This window comes from Marmota flaviventris, chromosome 7, assembly GCF_047511675.1.
Source record: "Marmota flaviventris isolate mMarFla1 chromosome 7, mMarFla1.hap1, whole genome shotgun sequence".
In the NCBI taxonomy this organism is placed as follows: Eukaryota; Metazoa; Chordata; class Mammalia; order Rodentia; family Sciuridae; genus Marmota; species Marmota flaviventris.
The window spans coordinates 94,087,218-94,104,435 of NC_092504.1; the positions used below are offsets into that span (position 1 = coordinate 94,087,218).

The 17,218-nt window shown below is 41.5% G+C and overlaps 1 protein-coding gene and 1 pseudogene across 4 annotated transcripts in view; both read left to right on the forward strand.

The window, feature by feature from the left end:
• Window positions 1–17,218, forward strand: part of Bdh2 (3-hydroxybutyrate dehydrogenase 2) — a 26,261-nt gene continuing 9,043 nt past the window's right edge. The window contains exons 1-8 of one of the 4 annotated variants that reach the window (XM_027935496.2): window positions 14–100; window positions 1,621–1,814; window positions 2,488–2,586; window positions 3,382–3,472; window positions 4,591–4,669; window positions 9,221–9,317; window positions 10,516–10,624; window positions 17,006–17,066. In XM_027935496.2, the coding sequence (XP_027791297.1) occupies window positions 3,401–3,472; window positions 4,591–4,669; window positions 9,221–9,317; window positions 10,516–10,624; window positions 17,006–17,066 (418 nt within the window). In that variant the 5' untranslated portion in view covers window positions 14–100; window positions 1,621–1,814; window positions 2,488–2,586; window positions 3,382–3,400. Of the gene's footprint in view, window positions 101–1,620; window positions 1,815–2,487; window positions 2,587–3,381; window positions 3,473–4,590; window positions 4,670–9,220; window positions 9,318–10,515; window positions 10,625–17,005; window positions 17,067–17,218 lie in introns of all 4 variants that reach the window. The other 3 variants (XM_027935495.2, XM_027935497.2, XM_027935494.2) reach the window with 3 other exon arrangements.
• On the forward strand, window positions 5,253–6,314 carry LOC139706476 (derlin-2-like; annotated as a pseudogene).

Here is a 17,218-nt window from a genome sequence, read left to right on the forward strand (position 1 = left end):
GCATTATTGAGCGCTTGACTTGCTTCTGAACAAAGATCTCAAGTCTATTACTCCTTCCTGCGTGGATCTAGAGGAGACGCCAAGTACTCATTCCTCTAAAGTAAGATTTCCTAATACTTATAAAACAAAAACTTTGGACTGTGGGAAGGGAAGATTTAATGCTCAGATGTTGCTTTGCTTTGTACATTGCATATTTTGAGATTAATCTCAGCAGTTAGATCAGGATAAATACAGGTCTTTTTTTAACAAGTTTAAAATTTACCATATTTATAAGTTATTCAAAGTAGCTAAAGAAATGGAGAACTTTTACAGTATCTATCCTAAGTGATTATTTTTCTGTCTGGCTCATGGAAACATTTAGATATCCTTAAAATGTTCTATTTTTGCCTCTGCTGATTAAAATTAACATTGTCCCCCAATATTTAGAGTAAGAAAACCAATGTGCTCAATGTTCACATTGAATTTACTAGGAGTTGCCTGATTTTGATCATGTCTGGCTATGTTTGCACTCATTTCTCCCAAAGAAATCTGTTTTAGTTTGAGAATGAAACTTACATAATGTGAAAGCTTTGGCTCCAAAATCTGGACTCAGTACAACAGGGAGGCCAAGTAGGGGGAGGTTTTCAAAGTGAGTAAAAAAGAATGCTTTGTGTTCATTACCTGCTTCTCTGGGTGTCAGAGATGCTTAACTTTGGACAAGTGCCTTTACAGTGACATGAGCCCCACATTACCTAGAAGGGTATTGTAAAATAACAGCTTCTCAATACACCATGCTTAGGACTGGAGGACCATAAAGAGAGCTAGAGTCTTTCTAAAGTACACGTAGAATTTTTCCAACTTCTTCTGTGTTTAAAGTGAAATTTTATCTCTCTCGTAAGAAGAAAATATTCATTGTCTCAGAGTAGGTCAGGCAGTGTAAAAACCACTACTCTGTTTCCTAACAAATGGGAACTAAGTGGAGCTTAGTTCCACTTAGTTCCACTTAACAGGGAGCTGTAAGCTGGTCCCTGGAGCTAGTTATGATGGGAACTAGTTATGATGGTGTGGTTGTCTGGGTCTGGTCCTCGGAGAGGCCGACTCCTAGACATACTTACCCAGGTGTGGATGGTATTTGGGGAAATGTTCCTGTGCCAGAAAATGCAGAGGGAACTAGGTAAGGCTGAGGAGCCATGAGATCACCACGGAAAGGAGAAAGAGCAAAGCCAGGTGGGATGGAAACATCCAGAATGCTGTAAAGTCTAGGAGACCTTCAGCAAGGCAGTCTTGAAAGTCGGCCAGGTCAAGCCATGAGAAAGGTGCTATCTCCTGGAAATGGGTCTGCCTTAGTCTCCAAATGGCCTCTGAAAAAGTGGCCTCAGGACAAACTCCTCATGGTTGATCACCTCCTGCCATCTGGGGTGAGTGAGCTACAGGCTCCTGCAGCCACAGTGGGAGTTTAAAGAGGTCTGCTGGGCTTGCAAGCATCATGTGTCAGTGCCCTGAGCCACAGGGCCGTCTCTTGGACCTGCAGTCAGAAGACCCAGGTTTGCACTCATCTCTGTACAACAATGGGCAAATCACAGCATCTCGTTGGTGACCAGGCCCCGGTGTCTCATCTCTGACACGCTTGTCATCCTCCAGGTCTCTCTCTTCACCAGCACCTCTCAGACCAACTGCAGGACCTCCCACCCACACCGCCCTGCGCCTGCCCAGGCTTGTTCTTTGCTGTGATCTTTCTGAAATACATCTCTGATCATGTGGTGTCCTTTCCATGCATCCTCAAGCCCACTGCCTACAGAAGAACTGGTGCTTTAGTATGTGGAGTTTGGTCCAAGGTGTGGAGGCATGAAAGGAAAGGGTGCCTTGGGTACAGGGCAGGGGGGCAGGTACGGGCCAGGCCTGCAACCTCTACTCTATCAGGCAGGCAAGTGAGCAGAGTGACAGTGAGGGCCATCTGTGCAAGTGCAATCAGGTGGCTCACTAGGCACCCATCCAACTCACTCTCCCTCTTGCTTTTCACTTTCTCATGGCTGGAAAACAAAATTCTCAAATTGCTCACCTCCTTTGTTGTTAGGGTGGCCAAGTTGTACAGGTCTGAGTCATGAAATGTAGGTGGAAATTTCCAAGAACTTTCCAATTTCTTTTTTTTTTTTTTTAATTTTTGATTAGTACGTTATAATTATACATATAGTTGGATACACTGTGACATATTCATATGTGCACATAGCATAATTTAGTTAATTTCATTCCTCAGAAAATGAGGCCTCTCTGAAAGGCTTTAGTGTATTGGTACAAAGTATTGAACCCAGGGGCACTTAACCACTGAGCCACAAATCCCAGCCCTTTTTATTTATTATCTTGAGACAGCGTATCGTTATGTTGCTGCAGCTGGCCTTAAACTTGCAATCCCCTGCTTCAGCCTCCTGGTGGGCTGAGATTACAGGTGTGCATCATTACGCCCAGCTGAAAGGCTTTAGTTTTTTACTCCTCCCTTTCTCTTTTTCCTAGAATATGAATGTGATGTCTGGGCCACAGCAGCCACTTTGTGAGTTGGTATGAAGTCAGAGGTACACTTGAAGGACAGAGCAGAGCAAGAAAAGGAACAAGGTTGATCACCACTAGACTCTCCCCCAATCCCAGCTCATCACTAGCTGTTCCTCTCACCCTATGATGTGCAGTCCAAGCTTAGCCAGATATCTCATGCACATTGAATTTCCCTTATGTCAGAGTTTCTCATTCTTTGCTTTTAGAAATTACTGATTATATGTGTTCAAGTGTTACTGTTACATGTTTAATTTGTAAAAGAGGATCTGCAGTGTGGTGTGAAGGATTGTTCTCACAGCAAAAGAGCCAGAAATTCAAGTTTAGTTCTGGCTCTGCCACTGACTGGCTTTATTAACGGGCAGGTCCAGTTCCCTCCTCTGTAAAATGGGGACATTGGACATGATTTGATTTTTCCAGCCCTTTTGTTCATCTCTGAGACCAATCAGGAAATCTTTTCAACGAACAAGGGGAAAAAATCATAAGTTATTGATATTGCAACCTCAACAGAAGTTTACAGGAGAGAAATCGAGAAGCAGCCCTGGGTGGTAAGGACACAAACGATGCTATAGCAATGGGTGCAGGGGTAGCAGGGAGGATAGTGAGAAGCAGGGTCAGAGGTGTCCTCTCCATCCGGAGTCCATCGCCCGTCATCACCTCAGTGTGTTGTGCTGAATGATTTTGAGGTACAAGGCTAGGTATCTAGAGTAAAGTGTCCAGGACATTCGGATGGTGGGACTGTTGGAACAGGGGTGCTGTCTTCACATTCTTACGGCAGCACACAGAGCTGTAATTCCAGACGTCACGGCCTGCACAAGACCAGGGGCTACAGTGTAAGCCATGGAATGCATTTGTCTTTAGATTAAACCACAGTTTCCTCATGGGTCGACTTGATGGGAAAGTCATCATCCTAACAGCTGCCGCTCAGGGGATCGGCCGGGCAGCTGCTGTGGTGAGTCACTGTCTTCTTTACTTGCCCACTTTTGAAGTGTTGAATTATGTGGCCCAATATAAATGTTGAACTATGGTTATTTGATTCTGCTCTGCTTTGGGGGCAGGCACTGAGTGATCCCAGGCTCTTGAGCATGTTGAGCAGGTGCTCTTCCCACTGAGCTACACCCCCAGGCATTTTGTTTTTTAAATTAACTTTATCTTTCTGTTGTCATAAGTTACCAAAAAAGTCACACTACCTGAAGCAGATAAAGGAATGAATACATCCACAGAGTATGTGATATCACCCATAACCGTGGATGCTGAGAAATGTAGTTCTCTGCCTCAAAAATGTTTCTGTACCATAATAAATTTACTGCAGGGTCTCACAGAGGTGCATAGCTTTCTGAAATCATGTCAATTCAGAATTAGGACTCCAGAGTTATAAAAGTGTCAGGCTACCCTTGTCTTGTGCTTTACCTCAACTTCTCCCACATTATACCACCTACCTGAGCTAATAATGTGTCGTAAGGGGCATGATTGAGCTTTATGAAAGTGCTAGTATACTCCTAGGAGGAAAATTCAACCCCTTTTATCTTATAATTTGGAATCTAGTTAAAAATGGAATAACAACATTTTTTAAAGAAGTGTTAAAAACAGAATTTTAGCCAGGCGCAGTGGTGCATGCCTATCATCCCAGCAGCTCGGGAAGCTGAAGCAGGAAGATGGTAAGTTCCAAGCCAGCCTCAGCAACTTAGCAAGGCTCTAAGCAACTTAGTGAAACCCTGTCTCAAAATAAAAAGGGCTGGGGGTGTGGTTCAGTGGTTAAGTGCCTTTGGGTTTAATCTCCAGTACCAATAAATAAATAAATAAATAAATACTATGTTGTTTGATATTAAAGAGAAAAAGTCAAAAGACATGCAGAATATATGTCACATTGTTCTAAAGAATGATGAAAATAAATAAAAATAATCAGAGTGGGGAAAGGGAAGCAAGACTGGGTAGTTTGAAATTCCACGTATTTTATAGGGGAAACAGCCATGAAAATAAGAAAAAAAGAAAAAAGATCAGATGTTTTCCATTCCTCCGAGCATTTTAATTGAGTAAATGAAGTAGTTATTTGTACTTTGTGTCTGCCAGGCTTTTGCAAATGAAGGTGCCAAAGTCATAGCCACGGACATCAATGAGTCCAAACTTCAGGAACTGGAAAACTACCCAGGTAAGCCACTGAGCAGCTGGACCTTGGGGTTCAGAGTCTGTCAGGCATTACAAAGCAATGACATTTGAAGGTTCAAGAGAGCTCCTTGGCCTGGGGAGGTAGCTCAGCGATAAAGCACTTGCCTAGCATGCATAGGCCCTGGATTCAATCCCCAGCACCACACTCACACACACACACACACACACGCACAGAGAGAGAGAGAGAGAGAGAGAGAGAGAGAGAGAGAGAGAAAAGAAAGAGAGAGAGAGCTTCCTATATGCCAGGGATTGCTTAATGAGCTCCTTAGCTCAGCAACACTGGCTGCCTCTTTAGATTCTGGCTCATTGGCCTCAAAACACACAAAAATCTGTGTCCTTAAATGAAATCTGGGTAACGGAGGAAGGGGCACTGTGGGTGCAGGGCTCAGATGATGAGCCAGAGCCTGGGGCTGTGCAGGTCCCACCACAAGCTGCGTTTGTCCACCGCCACCATGCCCTTGGGATCAGTTGTGCTTCCACCCTCAGTTTTTAAACACTTTCAAACATGGAGGTTAATCAGCGATTTTGTATTTGGGGGAACAGTTAACTTCAATCTCTTGTTTCACATGATTTTTCTACATTGTTACTATCAAATGCTGGAAAGCGGCTCTTCCCACAGTAAGACAGCAGATCTTGTATTCTTGTTCCTTTTGGTGAATAATTAATGACTCTGATTTGTTTGTGAGCTTTGTTTTCTGGGTCCATTTCACAGTAATGCTCATCTTCTTGTGGAGCGGAAGGAACCTGAGTGTCCCTATGAATGTCTTTGGCCTTCTCCACATTCAGGCCACTTTTCTGCCCTGTATGCTCCCCCATCCCACCCCACCTTCACACTGGGCATGAACCCAGAGGTGCCCTGCCACTCAGCAGTATTCCCAGCCATTTTTTTTTTTTTTTTTTTGAGACAGGGTCTCCCTAACCTACCCAGGATGGCCTTGAACTTAGGTCTTCAGCCTCAGGTTTCTGAGTGGGTGGGTGGGATTAGTGTGCATATCCAGGCACCCAGCTCTTAGATTTTCCTTGTTGTTGGGGATCTTGATCATTGTGGATCTCTTAAGGATTGCAGTTAGACCATCCATTTTTTTCTTGGAAGACATGTTTCCTTGATTAGCTCATAGAGTAAGAATTCTGAGGACACCGTCTATTTCCAGGAAAAAAATGAAATCAAATAATAAAAGAAGAATATTCTGGTACTGGGGATTGACTCCAGGGGTGCTGAACCTCTGAGCTGCATCCCCAGACCTTTTTAATTTTTGTTTTTGAGACAGGGTCTACCTAAGTTGCAAGGCTGACCTGTGGTTTGCAATTCTCCTGCCTCAGCCTCCAAGTAGCAGGCTGAGCGACATCCACAGGCCTTGAACACTATTCTTTTTTTTTTTTTTTTACGATGTGGTTGCCTCATATCTTTTTTTTTTTTTTAGCTGTAGTCGGACATAACAACTTTATTAATTTATTCTTTTATGTGGTGCTGAGCATCAAACCCAGTGCCTCACACATGCAAGGCAAGCTGAGCCACAACCCCAGCCCATTGAGCTATTCTTGATACATCAGATGAGTTTCCAAATTACAGTCCATCACCTGAAGAGCATCTGGGAGGCTCCATCTGAGGTGAGGGACAGCGTCTCTGAGGTTAAAGCAGCTCTGTAATAATGACCAGACTCAGCTGGGAAGGACTCTGCGATGGCCCTGGGATTCTTTTACTGTTTGTTGCAAGTGTGGACACTTTTGACAGCTTGACAGATATTAACTCCAGCAGCACTTTATAAATTGGTGCACTGACTAATCCAGAAGACATTCCCAGTGGTTTGGCAGTAGTTCCTCCCTACCCTGATACTGAAAGCATCACCTCTCAGAGTCAAAACCTGGAGAAACAGGTGTCTTGCCACCTCTAACAAGTACATGAGCACTTGAATTCTGTGGCATAAGGCTGGGACTTTTCTTCCTGTCTTCAATAGAGGAAGTCATGGTAGTCATGAAGAGGACAAAGCAAAACTGAATTCCACTTCTAAGAAAAGAAAAAGGGCAAGAGATGGTGCACACCTATAATCCCAGAGACTCAGGAGGCTGAGGCAGGAGAATCCCAACCTAGCTAGACCCTGTCTCAAAATGAAAAATTAAAAAGGACTGAAGATGTAGCTTGGTAGTAAAGCATTCCTGAGTTTATTACCCAAAAGAAAGAAAGAAAGAGAAAAAGACTGGAAAAAGAAATTTGAAGATATATACTTAAAACTTTTTATTTATCAATATGTTGAGAACTTAAGTTTCAAATTACCAAGCTATGTGTGAAGACTTGTTAGGTTACCTATTCACGACAACTCTTCTGTTCTGTTCTCTACAGCAGCCCTGTCCAAAAGTAACCTGATGTGAGCCACATGTGTATTGGTAAATTTTCTAGCAGCCACTTTAAAACAGTAAAACAGGTGGCAATTAATTTTATTATTTATTTAACCCAAGTTATCTAAAATATTATCATCTCAACATGTACTCAGTACTAAAAATTAGCAAAATATTATACCTTCTTTTTCATAATTAATCTTTTGATTTGAACTATCACAACTTTATTACAAGCCTCGATCAGTTTTTTCAGCTTTATTGAGTTGTAACAGTTGTAACTGTAACTGACAAAAATTGTGTGTTTTCAAGGTGTACACCATGATGTGGTTGGTTTTATTGTTGTTGCCGTTGCTTTGGGGAATTTTTCCCCCCATAGAACCCAGGGCTTCCTGTATACTAGGCAAGTGCTTAACCACTGAGCCACATCCCCAGCCCAATGTGATATTTTGATATCCAAAATATCCATCACCTCACATATTTCTCTCTCTCTCTCTCTCTCTCTCTCTCTCTCTCTCTGTATGTGTGATGAAAATACTTAAGGTATTTTGGTTAATTGCAAGCATACAATACATGGTGTTAACTATGTAAATTAGTCTTCATAATTTACTCCTAACTGCAAGGTTGTATCCTTTGACCAACATCGCAGCATTTTCATACTAAATCTTCAAAATCCACGTGTATTTTACATATATGCATGTTTCAGATCACACCAACTATATTCCAGGTGCTCACAAGCCACATGTAGCTCACTAGTGGTTACCATCCTGGGATAGCATAGCCCTAAAGTCACATATCGTGGTGAGAAACCCTAAGAGATCACCCAGCTGATTTGGGTGTGCAACTACATTTACTGCAGGGCACTCAATCTAACTCCAACCTCAGAGCACTGCAATTACCCTGAAAGAAATCAGAACAGAAAACCCATTTCAAAGTCAACCGTTCAGGGCCTGGAGTTGTAGCTCAGCAATAGAGCGCTTGCCTCACACATGTGAGGCACTCGGTTTGAGTCTCAGCCCCACATATAAATAAGTAAATACAATAAAGGTCCATCAACAACTAAAAATAAAAAAAAAGTCAACTGTTCAGTAAAATAGGACAAGTTACATGAATCAAGCTCACATTAGTCCTTGAATTAGCCAATTGAATCAAAATATGTTGAATTATAATGCCAAGAAATCAAAATAAAGCTGCTGTACTGGAAGTGAAGTCTTGCTGAAGCAAAAATTCAGTCTTCCTTTTCTCTGTTTGTTAATCTTTTCTTTGTATATCAAAATAATAAAAAACATATGTATTTTTTTTAAAGAGACATAAATGCTGATTTTGTTAGAGAACACAGGTTTGTTTTAGTAACCAGTCCAAGGGCAACACAGTCTTTGGGGAAAGAATGGGCTGAAATGTGCCACTTCTGTCCTCGCTGCTGGGTTAGGACACGTCTAATGTGACTCAGTGAGCGTTCACCCTAAAGGCATCACTCAGAAAGGAGCCTGTTGTTCAATTTAGAAATGGTAAAGAAGAGGGATGGGGGCATTGGGGGGATGTTATACATTTTAATGAGATTTTTAAGATTCTTAAGACCCTGTAATGACAGCCCACCATCCTGTGTGCCTTAACTGGGCAGATACTGCATTCTTCACTCTCCATGCTTCAAAAACTGCTAAATTTTCAAGATTAAACATTTTTATGGTTATTGGTAAGTGGGTATTGTGCATGCGTGTGTGTGTGTGTGCGTGTGTACAATCTCAGTGCACTTTATGTTTTAAACTTTCTTTTTATATCTGTTCTTTTTAGATATGCATGACAGTAGAGTGTATATTGACCTATTACACATACATGGAGAGTGTCTTATTCTTATTAAGATCCCATTCTTGTGGTTGCACATGATGTGGAGTTACACAGGTCATGTGTTCATATACGAGCATAGGAAAGCTATATCCGGTTCCCATCCCTGCTTCCTTCCCTTCATTCCCCTTTGTCTAATCCAGTGAACATCCTCTGCCTCTTTTGTGTGTTAGCATCCACATATCAGAGAATGCATTCAGCCTTTGATTTGGGGGGATTGGCTTATTTCACTTAGCATGATATTCTCTAGTTCCATCCATATACCAGCAAGTGTCATAATTTCATTCTTCTTTATGGCTCAGTAATATTCTATTGTATATATGTGCCACATAGTAAATAGTGTCTTTTATTTCACTTTCAGGTATCCAAACTCGTGTCCTTGATGTCACAAAGAAGAAACAAATTGATCAGTTTGCCAGTGAGGTTGAAAGAATTGATGTTCTCTTTAATGTTGCTGGGTAATTTATAATTCTTTGATTTCACTTTCAGAAAGTTTTCTATGACTTTTAAAAAAAAATAATTTTGATAATATAGCAAAGTTACTCTTTGTGGACCCTGATACATTCCTTGAGAAGTATGACTAGATTCCAGATGGCATTTTCATTACCCGTAAGATTCAGCAAGTAAGACAACCAGAGAGACACGCACTTGGGGCCTAAAAGCAGTTTCAGACCATGGAAGACAACTGGTACTGGTGCAATGCTGTGTCATGTGCGGTGGAAGTACCAGTGCTGTATCAGTGTCTGGAAGTGAAATAGTGATTTCTGATTATCTATTTTTAAAATGTAAGAATATACCTCGAGACATGACAAAAACAGCTAAGTTAGTTTTTGAGCATTTATTAAATTTTCAGCAGTGTAGAGGATACAGAAATACAGCATGTGGTTGGTGGTTCACGCTGGCAGGGGGCTGACCTGTCTGACCAAACTGGGAGTCCTGTAGCACAAGGGAATCCCCCACCAACAATACTTAGTAATTGATTACATAACGAAACCAATAAGGACTTCAGTGTTAAGGAAGCTTCCCTGAGGAAGTGTGACTGGAACAGGAAAGCAGATTATTTTAGGGTTTGGTTTTGTTCTGCCGTGCAAGTAAACAGCAGCCAAGTTGCTTTGCTATCCTGAGACACTGATTCACACTTGGTTTTCTTGCCAATGATTTTTCTGGAGAGCACTCAATTCACACCACCTGAGGGCACTGTTGCTCTTAAAATAGAGTTGAATGGGGCCGATATCTTAGATTCATTATTTGTTTTTAATAGCATTGATGTTTCCAGTGCAGCTGATATAGAGCTTCTCTGGTTTGGAAACCCCAAACTCTTGTCTTTTTCTTTAAAAAAAAAAAAAAGAATATTGTTCTCAGATAACAAACGTTCTAGCTTAAGTTGTTGGGATCCTTACTAACAATATGCTAAGTGATACTATGTTTGAATTATTTAAAGTCTTGATAAGGCAAAGAGACAAGGGTCTAAGTCAATAAGAGTGATTCACAAATGAATTATACATTTTAATAGCAGTTTTTTGTTGTTGTTGTTGTTTTGAACAGTGCTAGGGACTGAACTGGGGCCCCATGCATACTGACAAGCACTTTATGGCTGAGCTTTGTCCCTAGCCCTTTAGTGACATCACCAACACCACTGTTTAATCCCTCTTTCAGTTTTGTTCATCATGGAACCATCCTGGACTGTGAGGAAAAAGACTGGGATTTTTCCATGAATCTCAACGTCCGCAGCATGTACCTGATGATCAAGGCATTCCTTCCTAAAGTAAGGCCACCACCACCACCAGGCTAGCACCACACTAGGTCTCCATGCTGGGCACCTAGGAAGGATGCCCGTGTGTGCTGGGGAGTGACTATAGAACAACTAGTGTGCACTGAACATTTAAGTCTGGGCATTTGATATCAATTAATTCACTTAACCTCTCTATTCATACATTCAAGAAATAAATTAAACACTTTCTACATGCCAGGCTCTATTTCAGCCACAGAAGATCCATCAGCAAACAAAATCCTTTTTATGAGAAAGCTTTCATTATTGAAGGGTGAAACAGGATAACAGGTAATTAAATAGACATAGAATATGTGGAGGAGTTGTAAGTACTGTGAAGAAGCCTATGAGATAGTTACTATCCTATCACATTATTTTAATCAGCTGCTTCACCGCTGTTAACTAAAAAACCCAAGCAGCACAATTGTAGAGGAGGAAAAGTTTATTTGAGGGCTCTCGTTTTCAGAGGTCTTAGTCCATAGAAGGCTGGCTCCATTCCTTGGGGCTCAAGGTGAGGCAGGACCTCTTGGCAGAAAGGTGTGGCAGAGGGACGCAGCTCACATGGTAATCAGAAAGTAGAGAGAGAGGTCTCCACTCACCAGATACAAATTTATACCCAAAGCCATGCCCTAATTCCCACCTTCTCCAGCCACACGCTACCACTTCAGTGACCACTCAGTTAATCCCTATCAGGGGATTAATCCACTGATTGGGTTAAGACTCTTAGAACTCAATCATTTCTCCTCTGAACCTTCTTGCTTTTGGGAGACACTTCACATCCAAACCATAACATACATCCACTGACTAAACAGAGGGTAAAACCAAGAGGTTAGGTCACTTTCCCAAGGTCACACAACCAACCAATGGCTAAAACCCAAATTTGAAGCCTGAAAATTCAGTGCCTCCTCAATTGCACTGGGAATGGATGGACCCTGTTGCCTCTCTCTACCCTGAAGATTCTCCTTTAGCTCCTACTTTAGCTGAGCCACAGGGGTACTAGAGAGAAGAGAGAGGGTGTACAGGAGCACAGACCTATAATCCCAGAGGTTCAGAAGGCTGAGGCAGAAGGATCTCAAGTTGAAAGCCAGCCTATGGAACTTAGTGAGACCCAACCCTGTCTGTAAATAAGATATTTTAAAAAGGGCTGGGGTTGTGGCTGAGTGCTTAAGTGCCCCCGGGTTCAATCCCTGGTACCAAAAATAAAATGAAAGAAAGCAAACATTCCTCTTGAGTTAACTTCTTTTTAATTCTCCAGCCTTCATAAAGCTCATTGATATTTTAAATTTACTTTTACAAACAAGCATTAGAAACCTTTTAGGGAAGTGGCACTAAAGACACAGAGAAGCACAGATGCCAACATCGAGACAGAAGATGGCAATCTACATGCCAAAGAGTGGGCCTCAAAGGAAATCATTCTAGCAAGCACTCTGGAATTAGGACATATAAATTTCTATCCTTAAACACCCCATATTTGGCACTGTCTTATGACAGCCTTATGAAACGGATGCAGCCCACTGTCCCTGCAGCATGACTGAATAAAGGTACAATTGAATCACAACACATTCCACCAGCATTGAAAGGTTGAATTGCTGCAAGAAATGGCATTTCTAACTGGAATATTATGAAGGCATGTTAGGACAGAGCACCTTACCTGTTGGGGATATAGTGATTTGTTTTGTGATATGGCACAGTTATAAAAATATGTAGAAGAGTTTAGCCTTCTTGTTTGGGTAAACCTCGCTCCTTTGTGTAAATACTTTCCTCGTAAGAGTGTTAGTATTTAGGTCTTGTAAAAGGACTGAAAGTACAGTGGACTTGATTGCTACACAAGTTAGCAGGGCAGGTAATTAAAACAAAAACAATAGCAACAGGAAAGAAATACTCATTGCCCAGTATAAATTGAAAACAAACAAACAAAACCCTTTTCAGTAGGAAGTATTCTACTAGGTTCTCTGGGGGTATAAATGTAGGATGCATGCAGCCCTGACTTTGAATGAGCTCATAAGCCATTAATAGCAGACAATGAAAGAGACTGAGTACAGAACTGGCTCAGCTCAAGTTTGTAAAGTGAACCCTGGTGAAATGCAGAGGGGACACTGCTACCCTCCTGTCCTGGCTGAATTAGATGACTGGGGGTTTTGAATGCCAGTCAACCCAGGACTGGAGAAGAGCTGTGTTAAGGACGCAGCAAAGCCGATACTTTGCTCTGAGAGTCAACCAGATGTCAAGAAGGATCCAGGTGAACATTAGCAGCAAGATTAAGGAAACTAACTTGATAATGAAGGAAATGTTTGGGTTTTTTTTTGTTTTGTTTTGTTTTATCTGTTTAGTGCCTATAAGGGATCTTAGGTGTGCCCAGGAATGAATGAAAATATAAATGATTTATATTATTATATTTTATATATACATATATATAAATAAAATATTATTTGGAACTTCCATGTATTTTTGGAAGACAGATCCTTTGCACAGTATATGAGGATGAAGCAGAGCCCATGGTAAGGGGGAAATTACATCACAGTGGGTAAGACATGTATGAGACTCATTGGTAAAACAGAGCCCACTGCTAAAGTACTCACAAATACTAGATAAGGAAGTAGGTGTTGAGTATAGTGAAGCTGAAATTTAAACATGTAGGTTAACTTTCTAAATATACCAAGGTCAACTTGTAAATTAATAAACTTGTCTATGACTTAAAGCTCTGTTTTTTTTTTTTTTTTTTTTTTTTTTTCCTCCCAGGTATTAAGGTTTGAACTCTGGTTCTCACACTTGCTAGGCAAGTACTCCACCATTGAGCTGCATCCCTACATCTTTTAATTTTCCATTTTGAGATGGTCTAAGTTGCCCAATCTGACCTTGAATTTGCCATCTTCCTGCTTCAGCCTCCCAAGTAGCTAGGATTCCAGTCATGCCACCATACTCAACTTTAATCTTAACAATGATCTATAAGAGGCAATAACACACATTTATTTAAAAAAAAAAAAACTTTGAGAGGTAGTTATAATTAGGATGTAAAATCAGAAGGATTCAGTGCAAGTTGTTTAAAGTGGCTCAGACTAACTTAATTACCAGTTTCAAACACTTGCATCAGAAGTCCCCAGGCACGGTCTCAATTCTGTCTCAAATCAGCCAGGTGCCTTGGGAGATGACACATGCTCTCTTTCTCGGTATTTATTTCTTCTATCTAAAAATGAGGGCCAGAAATTGTGCAATCACTTCCAGCCCTAACTATGTAGGATCTTCCCTGTCATAAACTATGACACACATATACCAGTTGGAACTTTCCAGAGGAAGCCAGGATTTAGAGCCTGGGCAGAACGGAAAGATCAGGTTGTCAAAACACAGAAACAGTTGCAGAATAATTTTGTTTATGTGGAGATACAAAAAAATAAATAAATAAAATAAAGAACACTGCAAGATTGAAAGATCAGTCAAAAAACAGAGCACAAGGTGAACATACTGTAAGAAGAGGTCCATGCAGAATGCAAGTTCCACCAGAGGAGAAGATCCATTAGGGAAAAAATTGGGGCCTGGCCTGAGCTAGTGTTGGGCAAGGAACATAGCCTAGAAGAAGTGAGCAATGTCTTCAAAATTGGCTGATGGTCCTGGGTCGAATGGATAGTATGAGTGTCAGTGGGCAGGACAAATGCCTCCAAGGTGACTGTTTTCTAAGTTTTGCCCAAAGAATTACTGCATTTCAGAAGACTGGAGACTGAGCCTACATAATAGCCTTCTTTATATATTAAAATAGCTTGAATATATTCTCAGTGTATTATAAGTAGATTAGTTACTAAATTGAATGAGAAAGAGCGACTTTAAGGCTTGGTTTATACGTAAGATAGTTTATACCAGTAAGATAGTTTATACCAGTAAGCATTACTAACATTCCTGAGTTTATACCAGTAAGCATTACTAACATTCCTGATCCCTTTAAGAGAACCCCAATTCATGATGATCCCCTTTATCATATAAGGAAACACAAAATATTAGTTTTTCCTAGCTATCTTCCTTGACATGGTTGGGTCACCACAGCTTCCCTTGGTGTCCATTTAGTACATTCACACAATGCCTTGGGGCTATTTTAGATTGTCAGTTCTTAGGTACAATTAGTAGCTAAGTGTTAGAACCGAAAGTAAGTCCTAGTGACTCAGGAGGCTGAGGCAGGAGGATCACAAGTTTGAGGTCAGCCTTAGCAACTTAGCCCTAAGCAATTTAGGGAGACCCTATCTCAAAATAAAAAATAAAAAGGGCTGCGGATGTGGCTCAGTGGCTCAGCACCCCTGGGTTCAATCCCCAGTACAAACAAACAAAAACCAGAAGATAGAAAAAGTACAATAAAGAACCCTATCATCTTGGCCAGCCTAACCCTGGATTTGTCTGTCACATACCTCTCCCTTTCCTACACCTCTTTTTTTCCTGAAAACTGCTAAAGAAACTCACCTTGACAGAAGTGATTTTTTTTTCTCTCTAGACCCTTTGCATCACCTATAGAGACCCCTCCTTTTTAAAACCCTTTCTTTACTTCATTTTCAAGATATGACCACCCTGCTGGGTTTCCTGCGGTTCTCTAGTTTGTTCTGCACTACCCCCAGCAGTGATGTTAACACTTTGCTGCTCTCTTACTCTCCACCATCTCTGCCTTGTTCTTTTTTTTTTTTTTTTCTTTTCATTTGTTCTAGTTTGGTATACACGACAGCAGAATGCATTTCAGTTCATAGTACACAAATGGAGCACAGTTTTTCGTATCTCTGGTTGTACACAAAGTAGAGTCACACCATTTGTGTCATCAGACATGTACTTAGGGTAGTGATGTCCATCTGATTCTTGTTGGCCATCTGCCTTGCTGTTGATTTCATGGGAATTTAGTGCCAAGAGTTCTTTCAGCTTCCTGCTTCTTTCCCCAAAGCAGCCACGGTGCCCATGTCCTTACACATATTCCTATAATCTCAAAAAACATTCATGTTATGGCTAACAAAGCATACGTTCATTTGAAAACCTTTTTGTAATTCATAGCAGCTGTGTGTATTATAGATTCTGTTAGGTTTGGGACAGGACCCAGCAATCTGTCTTCTAATCTAGCACCTCAGGAAATTTTGATTCATCAAATTTTATTGATGGTCTACTGTGTAACCTTTCTAAGGGCACAAAATAGCCAAAGTCCCTCCTCTTGTTGAATTTACATTTTAGTGGGGAAAGCCTGAGGGAGGCATCCTTAGGAAACACTGTCCTGAGTGGGACTCACTTCACTGCAGTAACTACGGATCAAGTCCTGCCTACCCAGCTGGTGATTGCTACCTCTGCTCCTCGGACATTTCTGGGACCCCACTTTTACCATCTTTTCCTCAATCACTACATCAGCTTTCACTGGTCTCTGAATGCTGCCACAGTAGTCTCTGTAATCCTAAATCTGAATCGGCCTCTCCTCCTCTGCTTTAAACCCTTCCATGTCACTGACTCGGGTTCTTTGGTTTAGCCCCTGATGAACTCTGCACCCTCATTCTTTCAATACTCTGTGTTCCAGCCAGGCCCATCCACTCCTCCCAGTTTGTACATGTGATAGCCTTCCCTTGAAACACTCTTTTATTTTTCTAATACTTTAGTTTTTGGAATTCTGTCCTTATACCTCCCACTCAGGAGCTCGCCTCCAAGTGCCCCCCCCCACCAGCCTGGATTGGTGCCTCCTGCCCCCACCCTTCCCTTAGATCTCTGGAGTTCTTCACTGTCATTAGACTTTGATTATGTCAACCACACCAGGCTGGCTGGCTGATTGACTGCTCCCTATAGGCAGGGCTGTGTCATTTATCTCTGAATCTCCCAAACAGTTAGTATTCAACAAATAGGTGTTGAGCTAGTCACAGTGGCACATGCCTGCAATCCCAGCAACTCAGGAGGCTGGGGCAGGACATTCAAGGCCATCCTGGGAAACTCAGTGCAACTCTCTCAAAATAAAAAATTCTGGGGTATAGTTCAGTGATAGAGCTCCCCTGGCTCAATGCCCAGTTCCACAACACAAAAGATATGTGTGTGTGTGCATGTGTGTGTTTTGAATGGAGTGATAATGTCCTAACATCAGGAACACACCGTAATGATTGGCTTCCATTCGTATTCCATTTGGCTCGGAGTTCATCCTTGGTCATGGACTATGGGAAGGTGGTAAGGCTCCTCAGAGATGTCAGTGAATGTGTCACAGGCCACCAGTTCCCAGCGGCAGATGGGTGGGCCGGGTGTTGTGGGTTTACTGTTAACAGTTTCTAACACAAATAGTTAATGCCACGGTTAAATTGGTTCTGCAAACCATAAGTAAATTAAAACATTTTAAAGCCAGAGTATTTTGAGCTACAGAGTATCTCCCTGTTCACAGTTGTTTTGTTTTGTCAGATGCTTGCTCAGAAATCCGGCAACATTATCAACATGTCCTCTGTGGCCTCCAGCATCAAAGGTAGGAGTGCCTTCCTTCCTCTGGAGTTCATGATGCTCACACGCACACACTTATGAGCTGTGGGTTTTGGGAGTACACATAGCTGAGGTCATAAAACCCATATATCATTTCAAAACTGCTTTTTTAAAATGTTGGTAATACATTCCTTGACC